Below are 13202 nucleotides of genomic sequence, written 5' to 3' on the forward strand. Positions count from 1 at the left end.
CCAAAACAAACAACAAAAACAGTTCAAAGGGTGATCGCAATGGTTTTATTTTACTTATTTATTCTTCCTTATGTAATTTATATGTATTTTATAATAAACTTAACACCACAATCTATTTTGAAATACAAATGGAACAATTCAAGGAATTTACACGACCTTTCAAACTCGTCTGTTTCGCTGATTACTAGTGCTTTGTTGGTAAAAAAAGATGCTATCGAGATATTAAAACTAATGTTTTGATCATCAGAATGGAAAAATACGTATTCATGTAAAAATTAGCAAATAGTTGTGTAAATTTTATTTCGTATTTGCAGTACCTCATAAAGTCATAAAAACAGGGATAAATGTGCAACAGGAAAAGTCACGTTTGAGATGCAAATCAATGAAACCGTTACCCTACATCAGTGTATATACAGGTGCGAACTTGATTATTATGTAGATTAGAGACAATGAAACTGAACCAAGTAGATGGGAAAAAAGCGAACATAGTGGGGCACAGTAGCGAAAAACGTTTTAACAAGTTAATTGTGCATAAACCCTTTTTTGTCCCAGCAACTTTCCAAAAAATAAAAAAGTGGAAAACCACAGGTCGCCCAACACGACATAAACGAAAATGTTGCAAGCTCGGTTTGACTGAGCCTATTCATGGACGGTATTGGAAATGCATGCTACCGTCCACGCCCTCTAGCCCCGGGTTCAGCTTTTAAACATTTACATATGATATAAGTACTAGCATATAATTTAGACATCCGCAGATGTATTCATACGGCGGTGCACATGGAACCTTCAATGATGCACTTTCCATGAAAAGCGGCGTATGATCCCAAGATAAAATAATGGCTTTGCCCTAAAAGAGAAAACAATGGGCAGAACTAAACAAAGTGGAATTTAGAGAGGAGATCTGTGGTTACGGAGCCTGCATATCACAAAAAGCTGCCAAAAGACAAAATTAAAAAGCGGGTACCATATCCAAGTGGCGATTAAAGATTACCCAAAGCTCTTAAAAGCGGGAAAGTCCAAAGTCGCACGGCAGTATGATAAAAGTTAACCCAGACTGTTGAAACCCTTACACTAGCAGGTAACAAAGAACACTATATGTAATACAATTTATAAGAAGGTCTTTTGGAAGCATAAAACACAATCAAGGAAGATAATAGCAGACTCGGTTTGACTAAGTATGTTCATGAGAGGTAATAAAATCTGCAACACCTTCAACGCCTCCTAGCACCGCCTTTAGTTGGACAAACAAACACAAACACAAACTCGTGTAGATAATTATAGAAACAAAACCGGCTACTGGTCTGACAGTGTAGATGCGAACGAAAAAACCTAATGAATTACATTAGGTATGCTCTCCAAGACTTTTCAGCAGGTGGAGCAATAGGTGAAACACCATTTAGGGACCGATGATGCAGACCAAAAGGAAAATAATTGTTAAAGCAGCTCAGTCCCAGTTTACTTAAAGAGGGGCTTTTTTTTTTAAATAGTCTTCTTAAAAATATTAACTGGCACAACAATAGTCTTTTATTGTCTAGTTTTGTCCGTAAAATGTCTATACGTACTTCTCTTGGTGTCACGATCAAGTTCAGTCGGCTGAGTAAAACACTTATGTAATTTTCTGATCCTTGATATCATGAAGACCATTCAATGTTTGTGTATGATAGGGATCCGCTTAAACCGAAGCCGGAGGTGACATAAAGTTTTACAAATTTCATGAACACTTGTTTGTTTATTTACATTCTGTGGCTCCAAAGGATCTTCTTGTAAACTGCTATACCTATCATGGAGTCTTTAGACACATTAAAAAAGTGTAAAACGTAGCGTTCAAATGTATTTTTTTGGTTGGGTTTAACGTCGCACAGACACAGTTATAGGTAAAATGACTAAACACCAGAGATGCGGTGTACCCCAAAAATAGCCGAGTGACATGTTTTATGATTAAACAAATACAGTTGGAAAATTGCTTGAAGTGTGATTTCTGATACAATTTGTCGCAGGACTGTCTTTATATTACTGTTAACCTTTATTCATATTGTATGATCATTGCGTAAACTGAAATCAACATAAACTCTTTTTATTGTCTGCTCACAGAAAGAATTAATTACAATGAATTTGAACTTTTGCATCATTTGAAAAAAAGATTACTAGTATATATGTTCCATTCTTCTGTGTACAACATGAGAAATGTTCAAAAACAATAATCAAGATCAGTACAGCTAAAATATGGATGAGTATCCAACTGGCGCAGCCGCATTTCACAAAAAAAAGACTTCTAATCAACGTTATGGGCACTTTGGTACTGCATCTTTTATGAATGCTTTTATTGTGGTATTGGCATTCTGATAGCAGGAACTTGGGAATGTGATAGCATCTACGTTCCAAGATGTTACATTTGACAATGTAGAGCAGTCACAGTCCAGAGTGTATATATTGTTTAAGTGGAGAGTGGACAGCGAAGGTAGAGAGGTTACCGCGGCTGGTATAGCTGCTAAGTTTGTGTTATCCAAGATTAAAACATGTAGATTGACATTTCTTGCAAAAGAATCTGTGGCGATGTACCTCAGTGGGTTACCAGTCAAGTCTAGTATCTCTAACCGTGTAAGACCGGTAACATCGTAGGAAGTGATGGCTTCGATTCTATTGTCAGCAAGAGATAATTGTTTCAGATTGACTAGCACGTTGAGGGCACCAGGGATATTTGAGAAGCCGCTGCTATCTAAGTACAAAGTCTGCAACATAGCATCAATGGGTATATACCTGTTGTCAATGAATCTCAAATAGTTTTGTTCCATACGGAGATATAGAAGGGACGGAAAAACTGTAAATATATCTCCCAGAAGTGCATCGTTTTCAATGATGGTGAGATGTGTAACTGATGGCATTGTGTTGTTACACTGGAGGAATCTTTTGTTAGAATCACCAGACTCTTCTGCAGCATAGACTGAAACCCTTTTCTCGTTGAATGAAACATCGTCACCTTCACCTCCTTCTTTCCATATGAGATGTTCAAGGACTTGTAACTTGCAGACAGCTGCCGGGAGCATAGAGCTACGGAACTCTAATGTCTTTAACGTTTGTTTGAGTCCATCGAATGCATTATCATTGATTGGAACGTTGGTGCCATCGATCATCAGGCGATCTAGAGAAGTAAGGAGATTTATTTCAGTAGGAAATTGGTCGAAATCACGTCCTGAAAATTCAAACCTTTTCAGAGATCCTGATATTCTGCTTATAACTGTTGCGTCCAGCGACGATAGAGGATTACCGAGGATAAATAAAAACTGCAGTGATTGGAGTTTTGCCAAAGCCTTAGGTAGCGTTTGAAGGACATTATCATTCAAATCTAGAGAACCAATCATATTCTCTATTCCACTGAATGCGTTATCGTCGATATACAAAATAAGATTGTTATTTAAATCGAGATAAATAAATGACCCTTTTAAAGATGCAAGATTTTGGAGAGAATTTGCAGGAATCGTTCCCAGAAAATTAGATGCAAGTGAAATTCTGATGAAGGGAGCTTGTAAAGTTGTTTGGTAGAAATGTGGTATAGTTATCAGGCCCATTCCGGAGCAATCAATCGTTTCACCGCCGCATTGGCAAGGTTGTCGTACCGGACAAGTTCCGGTCAGTAGAAAAGCTTTAGTAGTTCCAACATACCACTGTTGAAGTGCGAGCAGGATGAGAACCTAAAATGAAACATAATATTAAAAAAGTTATATTTAGACAAAATCGTTTACCATTCCTAACAAACACTTACGCACATTTTGTTCTTAACATGTTGTATACTATTGATCTGCCATAAACGGTGCTTATGTTCATGTGTTTATGGTTCGAAACTTCTTATTATTCATTCATTAATTATGGAGAATAACAATGTCTCACAACGGAATACTTGTTTAAAATATTGATACACTGTAAAAGAAATGAAAATAAAGAAATGTCATAGTTATATATTGCAAAACATATTCAAAGCCATTTTCAAAATTAACATGATCCATAGAATATTTTAAGCAAACTTAGCATGCATTTTTATTTTATTTTATACGTTCTGCATTGAAATGATTTCGTCCTCCTGTCGCGAGTTATAAAGTTATGAAGGCCTCCTTTGAAAATACAAACAATTTCTCGCGTACCAAGACTCGTTTCGGGACTATGTTGAACCTTTGATGAATGAGAGTGTAAAATACTAAGACGTAAAAAGAGATATATAGGAAAGAATGTCCTTAATAATGATACCTTGTGATTCTGAGGTAGGGGACACGTTATGTAGCATTACAAGAAAATTAATTCGATGAATTTTTTTTTTTATTCAATTGACGTAAAAAAGTTTGTCATTTGTGTCGAATTGACGTTACTTTAACGTAAATATCGACTTAAGATATCAAGACTTCAAGATATCTACCTATATTTTACATAAAATTGCAATATTTTTATATGCAAATACGGTGAGCTATACGCAACTATGTGCTTATTCACTGAATAGCACAATTTACAAAACCTGTCCGACAGACAGAATTACGTGTGATAAAAAATTGGCGTCAATATGCTTGTTTAAAAGTTTCAGCGAAAATAGTTACAGAAATATCAAGTATTTTAAGAAAATATAAAAGAATAATAGCCATTTCTTTAATATGCAGCTACGTCAGGAAAATGAATTACATGACTAAAGACTTAGTATTCATACAATATACATGATAATTCTCACAAAATTTGACAATCATATGTTTAATGTGACCAATTAAGACTTTAACTGTTTGTTTGATTATATAAATGCTTTTAATAAAAAAAATTAAATACGTTTCTGACTGTGTTATCTACTTTTAGCATTTGTAATCATTAATGGTTCACAAAAGATAATAGGAAAGGGTAGATTTCTCGGAAGCACAGAGAACCACAAACGCAACCTCAGAGCCACGCATTTGAAAAGTAGGCCTACAACAAAGAGAAGCTGTAACGGAAAAATATTACAGACGGGTTCCTTCAAAAATCCAACAAGTACAAATTTTCTAGTTGTACTTTTATGTACAATGTAGATATAGGGGGAGGAAGGGGAAAGGGGTACAAAGGGGAGTGGGGGAGGGTGTTGAAGGGAAAAGTAGAACAAACATGAATGTACAAAGGGAATGCTACTTTCCTTAATAACAGCTACACTACAACGTAAAGCACAGTAACGCAGACATTCATGTACCAAAGACAAACACACACACCGACACACAACTATCTAACATAGATAAACAGACAAGTAAGATATAACAACACTGTAGGGCAAACAATCGGGCACCGCCTTAGGATTCCGGCAGCCAAAATGAAGTGGGGATGAAAACTTACTCATAGTACAGGGGGAGGGAGTGCCAAAACAAGGGAGCTCAATTGCAAGGGGAAAGGATGGGAGCAAAAGGGGGAATGAGGTGAGGAGAAAGAGGAAAGAAACACTAACAACAAACAAGACAACATACATAACACAAAATACAAGACAGACAGAAGACAAGTTGAAAATAAGGGCACCGCCTTGGAAGGTCAGTAACCTATGAAAAGGAAACTGGCGGGTTTAAACGCGTTTAGGGCATGCCAACCTCGCACTTACCCTATTTTCAACAAGTTAGACAACACAATGTAAATAAAATCCCCGCTGAGAAAGGCCATTAACATTACCGAAAAGATACTAGATTATATTACGTAAAACTAAGGTAACTCTAAGGTATAATTACACTAATGTACTCAACAACTTGTCTGAAGTTAGAGCACTAAGAGCCTAACTTTTAAGGGCACGACCAAGAAAGCTGGAAGACAAAATTCCACCCCCTCCGTCCGTTTTATGTAGGATTTAGAAGAAAAGCATCATGGAGTTTTACACTTCATTAGTTATCGCAATATCAAATAGGAAAGCGTAACGATTAACTGTAGAGGGGTCAATCACCAAACATGCACTGTGCTTTACGATTTTCGCATCGTATCCTCTTTTGATAAACTTTTTAACACATTTTACAAATATCTGATTAAAAAAAAGGATTATGTTTAATCTTTTGAATTTTATAAACTGCATCTCCATAGTATACCAGATGTGTAAGTCCAAGTTTTAAAAGTGATTTTAGGTTAGCATTATATTTCTCTAACAGTTCGGACGAGCTGTAGTAAAATTTACTGAAAGCTTTCCGTAGCTTATGATAACGGTAACCCTGTTGTAATAGTTTATTGATGATATGAAGATTTCTATCATTTAAATCCTCTATCTTTGAGCAAGCTCTTGCAAGACGAATAAGTTGTAAAATATGGACACCGTATGATGTTGCTCGAGGGACATCTCCATCAAGGAGGGGGAAGCTTACAATTCGAGGGTTCAATGTCATAAGGGCGTATCAACATATACTTATTACATGTAGATACGCCCTTATTGCGTTGAACCCTCGAATTTCAAAATTAAAATCGTCTCTTTTATCATATATCTTCGTTTCTGGATTATTATTCACAATTGTTAAATTTAATTCCTAAAATGACGCTTCTAAATCTGAAGTATTAGCCTTGTTAAGCTGTAACTCTTTTGGGTAAATGTGTTTCAGCAATTCTCACTAATATAGGTTGTCCATATTTAAAATATCAAGATACCTGCTGGTTCCATTAAAAGCTTCAATAATTTCAAATTGTGTCTCAGCGGAAAAACTAAGCATCAACTTATTCCTCGTCGAAATGACTGTGCGGTATATTTTAATGAAGATAATTATCAAAGACGAAGTTGAGATAGCTTCCCTGGAAGCACAGAGACTCAAGACACAGCCACAGAGCCATGCATCGCAATGTAGGCCCGCTTCAAAATGAAACTGTAACGGAAAAATATAGCAGACGGGTTGTTTCAGTTCTAGCAACAAGTACATTGTACATTTAAATCATATGCTAAATACAAAAATGGGTAAGGAAGAGAGTGTTGCGGAAAGTGGAAGAAAGAAATGGGGAAAGCCACGCTTTAAAACCGCAGTTTCCCTACTCCACAAAAAAGCAACACAGTGGGGCACATAGGAAATAAACACAACACGTTTCAACTCACCAGTCTAAACGGATTTTTGTGGATATTTTCCTTCCGTCCTTCCATTAGTGATTCAAATTCAAAATAAAACTAAACACTTCATATGTCGAAGAAGGTTAAACGTACACTGATAGTGCGTCTTCATGATAACGATATAGAACGTTTTATATATGGGATGTGATGTCTGGTTCATAACTGACGTAACATTACTCTTTTTATTATAGTCTGTTCCACCTAATTTTGGACCTCCGATAATTTATTTATACTGTTGTCAAAAATGACATCGTTGATACCAGAAGGTTAATATCTCTAGGCACCTTTTTCATTGTTTTGAAAACAAAATGTAAAATGAAGTTAAAAATCAAGATTTTATGTTTTTTTCCCCATAGACTTGCATTGTAAAATTGCTTACAGTTAGCGACGTCTGATCAATTTATTGTTCAATAGCAGACATGGAAAATTTAAACAAACTTTGTCCAAAACCTGTAGGAATACTTGCACGGAAGGCCCAGAATTAACTTTTCGTTTCAAATTAAGCAGTTGTTTTTGTTTCAGGTTTTCACCTTTATTATCTTAATATATGTTTGTACTTATTATTCGTTAGCATTGACGTAAAACAAATACAAGTCAGGTCAAGTGCATATCATTGTTTCAGCCACAGATAAATAGAGGTGGGGATAGCAGTGAAGCATGCAACCCATTTAACTTATTTTCATTATGGGTTACTGTTTTTAAGAGTCGTACTATTAAAGGTTCGGATGATAACACTCTGCTTTAGCATGAATACATATTTGTGTACTGACTGGTGTTTTCTATTACCCATGTACTCACTATTTTTATTGACTGTCCGATCTAGGTGGAAAATTCTACCTCAACGCAATTGAAAATTTAAAATGTACGGTCTCAATATATTTTTATTTGAGATAACGGCATCTATTTTATCAATTCCATGCTCGGTCGTTCAGTGAAATCCAAAGCAGAGTGGCGGTATCTTAAAACATTTTTTTTGTGCAAATGATAGACATGGTAGATCTACAGACGAAATGAAAATATGACCTTTAAAGGGGTATTTTTACTTCTGCTTATGATGAAAGTACTGTAGCGTTACTGTAGCATGTTCAAGCGCGTCAGTTAATTTCATTTTCGATGATATGAAACACGCGTGTTTTTCCCCGCCAAAATGTACGTATATTAAATTATGTACGTATACGAAACATTAACTTCTGGTTCTATTACAAAGAATGGGTATGATTGGTGGTGGGGGGGGGGGGGGGGGGGGGGGGGAGTTGGAAGGTGCAGGCAATAGATAGCTACATTGAAAATTCCGCCAAAAACGCGTTGACAGCGACAAAACAGTTTTTCCGTTAAAAGTAATGTGTGGCAATACAAACTTCACGGATACTCAGTCGAAAATTTCGTAATTGCAGGAAACTTCACCATACTGTGTATAACTAGCCAATGTTGACCAAATGCTTTTAACAGCAAAACATTTGTGGATTTTCGTGTTGCTGTTTCTTACGCTTGGTTTTGTGGCACAGAGACACAATTTAGATCATGATGGCGATTGTCCAGTTTTTGATGGCAGAATAAGACCCTAGGTGCCTCACCGGGCATTATTTAATCAGTGGATCTACAGACCTTCCTAAAGCCAGCTTGATGACTTCCTAATATGAAATAATTCTATACATCCTAAAGGACGTTTCGAACGTACGACATGTAGGGGCAAGTGATTCGAAGTAAGCGGCCTCTATCCCATGGCTGAGAAGACCCTTAACGGCGATCAGTTGAAATACACTCCAAATGCCTCCAAACTGTTAATTTTCTAATTTAAAGGCAAATAAATATCACCTCTGAATACGCCTAATACAAATAAAGTAACAAATAGATTAGAACTTAAGCTCTCCATTGGATTTGACACTGATCTTGTGTTGACGAATTATATTAATATGACAATATCGCCAATTAATTATTCAACGTAAATATTGCAGCTACTAATTAATTTTGTCGTTTTATTTATACGACATCCTTTTTTTATTTAAAAAGTAAATTTGTATGAGACTATACGCATCGTTTGAAATAATAAACGCACCCTCCGTAATAAGGTTGTTCCTTTTTGTCGTTGACTGAAAAAAAAAAATCATTTTTTCACGGTTTCTTTTAAATTAGCAGTATCGATATGTAATAAAGAAAACTTTCTTTTTGTCGGGGGGGGGGGGGGGGGGGGGGGGGGGGTCTGCGATTTAGGTTTGGGCTCAAACTTAAAACAACCCGAACCATTCCTAGCTTTGATTTAAATTTTAGTAATGATTTAATTAATTGTCATTGGGGTAGCAATGTGTAAGAGAGCCCACGTGCCGCCTAAGCATGATCGCTCGAGATATTTAGTGACGTCATATATTGTATGACATAATTGAAATTCAGCGTTTGAAAAGTTATTGTGTCATGTTAGTGCTTGTTTTGTATGTAGAATCTACATAGGCTATATTCTAAGAAGGTTGAAGCAGTTGACGGTTTTGCAATAGGTTTTTCTTGGATTATGCATTTGAAAAATACTGTGATTATCTAAAGATATAGTTTCATATGCATACTTCTATTATTTAGCTGAATTCCTTCAAAACACAGCCGCTAGCGGACTGGATCAACTTTCGGATGATGATCTGTGATTTTCTGTATAAAAAGTTGTGCAATGAACTAGACATCGACTGGAAGGATTTACGGATAAATGGAATTATGATTAAAGGAATTGATAACAGTGATTACTTACAGGCAGGATTCTTTCGTGGCAAGTAAGTTCTTTTTCTAATTTTTCATTTTTGCATTTTTACCAACTTTCGTTTGTAGGCCTAGACTAGAACTACTAAATTGTAGATTCTATTTCAAACTCAAGCTGTTCTTACAGAAGGAAAAATAGCTAAGTGTAAAAAAATAAGTGTGAAATGTCCCCGAGGAATAAAACGTTAAATATCCCGAAAATCTCCAAAATAGAGAATATTTGGCAATGGCGACCAGGAATAAACAACAGCGGATTCCCATAGAAAAACTGAAAAGTAGACGAGCGGGAAAACCAGACGATTGTTGCAAAAATCCTTTAAGTTCTCGAGGGTGACTTTTTTTTTTAATTCATTAAAACATATTTTATGTTCCTTGATCCCGTTCCATTTCTTCATATCAGTCCAAAGTTGAGGTCCAAAATTCGGTGTGACAGACTATAGCTCACTCGTACATTGTGTATAAATTTTAAATTATTTTCTTATTTAAAACAGGATGAAAATTGTAGTCGCACTCTGTTCTTTATAGTATAGCTCTATATTTCTCGATTGAAATTGTTTTACTTAGTGAGAATTTCATAACGTTATGCAGCAAGAAAAAAAAATAAAATGGAACTTTGTGTTGCGTGCGTCTTTCTAACGTCACAACACGTCTGATGTCATGTTCGTTTAGGCGCGTGTTTTCCGCGCGGAGATTAAAAATTGTTTCAAAATGCATATCTCAACGTAATTAAGCGTAAAATAAAAAGAAAATTCGTCTGTTTTTCATGAACATAGAATATCTCACCTCAAAGTGAGAAAATTTTCACATTTTCACTCGCGCTTATGAAAACGTTGGAAATTTTGTCATTTCTCCGTGAGATATATTCCGTATTCACTCAAAACAAACAAATATCCTCTACGTCTTACTTGTTTAATTGTCGCTCATTCTTTAAACGTCACCTGTTAATGTTGTTTATTCTAACAGCCCAACTGTAAATCTAGTGTCCGTAGAGAAAAGATTTTAGTATCGCTTTAAAATCAGATGCACAGTTAGTATAAATAAATGGAAATTAAATTGAAATCCGTATCTTTTAATGATGTAACGTTCTGAAAGGTACTTGGAATTCACTCTTAAGGGTTGCAAGAAAAAAAAACCCAGCAGAAAGACATTTGCACGACTTTGTACATCGAATCAATATATCTCATTCCTGCTACAGAACTATGTCTGTCTAGGTAATTATCATTACATCGGCAATTATCAAGTTAGACGTTTTTTTGGTCGCCTCATTATAACTTCACCACGTTTACTGCTTTGTATAATGACGAACTAGTTATATTGACAGTAACAAGAAATGAAGCAATGACAAAATGAGAAAAATAGTGATTTCGCTGCAGATGAAATGAGAACAGAAATGAGTCTAGACTAGATTATTACCTTATTATAGTACTGCTGAAGTAGGATGTCTTTACTTACAAAAATAGTTATTTTAAGTGACCACTTATAATTACCCGCGGAAATTACGTAACAGTACAGAGTATGTTCCAGTCGCTTTTCTCATTCCGTAAAGTATTAACAGGCGGTGCGTATGTAAATATCTAGTCCCAGTCCGTTGGACTAGTTAATATCTTACTTTCGCTAGGAAAATATTAAGTATAGATCTGACAGTAGGCCCTACTTGTCAGGATCCATGCTGTTCGCTTTCAAAGTCTATTTCAATTAGAGAAACCGTTAGCGAACAGCATGGATCCTGATCTGACTGAGCGAATCTGGATCCATGCTGGTCGCAAATGCTCTTTGTTGGTTTTCTCATGGAACGGCTCATAGTTTATTGTTTTGTCCCCGATATACAGTTCTGCCTCAGGGAGGGTAGGGCTAAGAGGTAACTTCAATTAAACTAAGTGTTATTTTTAAAAAAATGTACATGTACATGTACACAATCTGTTATACAACTGCTTGACTTAATTCTGTTTGGACTCGATCTTTTACCATGTTGATCATAATTCTATATATAATTCTTTGCATAATTCTATACCAAAAGATCTCCAGAAAAATGAAAGAATTATAGAATCAGTTTTTCAAAGCGAATAAAATATTATTGTACAGATAAGAGCTAATAATGCCTGTGATTTTCTGTGCTTTATCAGAACAGCATAATGTCCTCACAAAAGTAAACTAAGAAAATATTCTCGGTCGGCTAGTTTGACAATCGGGGCATGAAAAAGTAGTATTTTTCTGAAACAAATTGAGTTGGCGTAATTGTCTCGTGCATTATTAAATTCATCACGCAAAATGCAATGTTAAATGAGGGTTATATTGAACAAGCAAAAAAAGAGCCTTTCAATGAAAATAATGAACGAGTTCGTGATATTTTAGAAATTTTAAACGAAATGAGAAGTGTCAGGTATTAAAATAGGCATTGAATGCAAGTATAATTTGACTACGGTTTAAAATAATTTATTTTCATCAATTTGTTTTTATAAAATATAAGTACATTTTATTGACATCAAGTAAAGAAGTCATGTATCAAGACCGAAGCTCAGTAACAACGCTGAACACGTATAGCTGTGTACATGATTGACAGGTCCAAAAGATACATAGATAGTGTAGAAAGAAGCTTTTTTTAGACTTCAAAGCACAGTGACAAAGTAGTACAACACCCTACCATTTTCATGATGTTCTTTAAGCTGGATGTTTTTTTTTTCATTATAGCGCAAATTAAAATATTACATGCATTTTTGGATTTCCCATAGTCAACAGATATATGTTACAAGGACACTGGTCGAAACACAATGTAATTCGATACATAAATGATCAAGTTATAACAATTTATATGCACTGGGGGTAAGCCTTCGAAACTGGCAAAATTAGCAGTAAATTTGAAAAGTGGTCAGAAAAGTCTTGCTTGCAGTTTTTCCTCACACACTGACCATACACACAGACAAAGTCCTGAATATGAGTAATTTATTCTATTGTTGATCAATCAAACACCTAGTAACTTAATTACTTTGTTTGTAAAATGAATTTAATAAAAGAAAATAAACTTGCGATCCATATTTAAAGTTTGGCCACTGTCACAGTAATGGTTAATGTACTGCCAAGGCGTCCGTTAAGCCTAACTAATGAAGACCGGGCTCGTGCCCTGGGACATTTACAAGCTGGTATGCGACCCCAGGATGTTGCAGCGATATTTGGAATCCACCGGAAGACTGTTGTTCGTCTTAATCAGCGGTATCAAGCAGAGTGTCACATTCAGCGTGGAGGATATACGTATATTAGTGTTTGGTAGTAAAACAGTGATTTAACTATTTTTGACAGAGGACCCTTGGGTACTTCTTTTATACAAGATTCTTTTACTCAAAAACGGATACTTGGATTTGATTTTCATTTTAAGTTCTGTGTTAAGCTTTGATTAAAGTTTAATCTGGTATAC

General features: G+C 35.6%; 1 protein-coding gene across 1 annotated transcript; it reads right to left on the minus strand.

Annotated features, from left to right (window-relative positions):
- Positions 1-1543: 1543 nt before the first annotated feature.
- On the minus strand, positions 1544-7195 carry LOC123537718 (leucine-rich repeat-containing protein 15-like). Its single transcript, XM_045321500.2, has 2 exons — positions 7043-7195; positions 1544-3689 (listed from the first exon to the last, which is right to left on the minus strand). Exons 1-2 carry the CDS (start codon positions 7085-7087, stop codon positions 2283-2285), a joined length of 1452 nt encoding a protein of 483 aa, XP_045177435.2. The 5' UTR covers positions 7088-7195; the 3' UTR covers positions 1544-2282.
- Positions 7196-13202: the final 6007 nt, after the last annotated feature.

This window comes from Mercenaria mercenaria, chromosome 1, assembly GCF_021730395.1.
Source record: "Mercenaria mercenaria strain notata chromosome 1, MADL_Memer_1, whole genome shotgun sequence".
In the NCBI taxonomy this organism is placed as follows: Eukaryota; Metazoa; Mollusca; class Bivalvia; order Venerida; family Veneridae; genus Mercenaria; species Mercenaria mercenaria.

Coding starts and splice junctions, on each gene's coding strand:
- LOC123537718 (XM_045321500.2), bottom strand. CDS start 7,087: ATGGAAGGACGGAAGGAAAATATCCACAAAAATCCGTTTAGACTG. Junction 3,690..7,042: donor ACAAAAATCCGTTTAGACTG/GTGAGTTGAAAC, acceptor GTTTCATTTTAG/GTTCTCATCCTGCTCGCACT.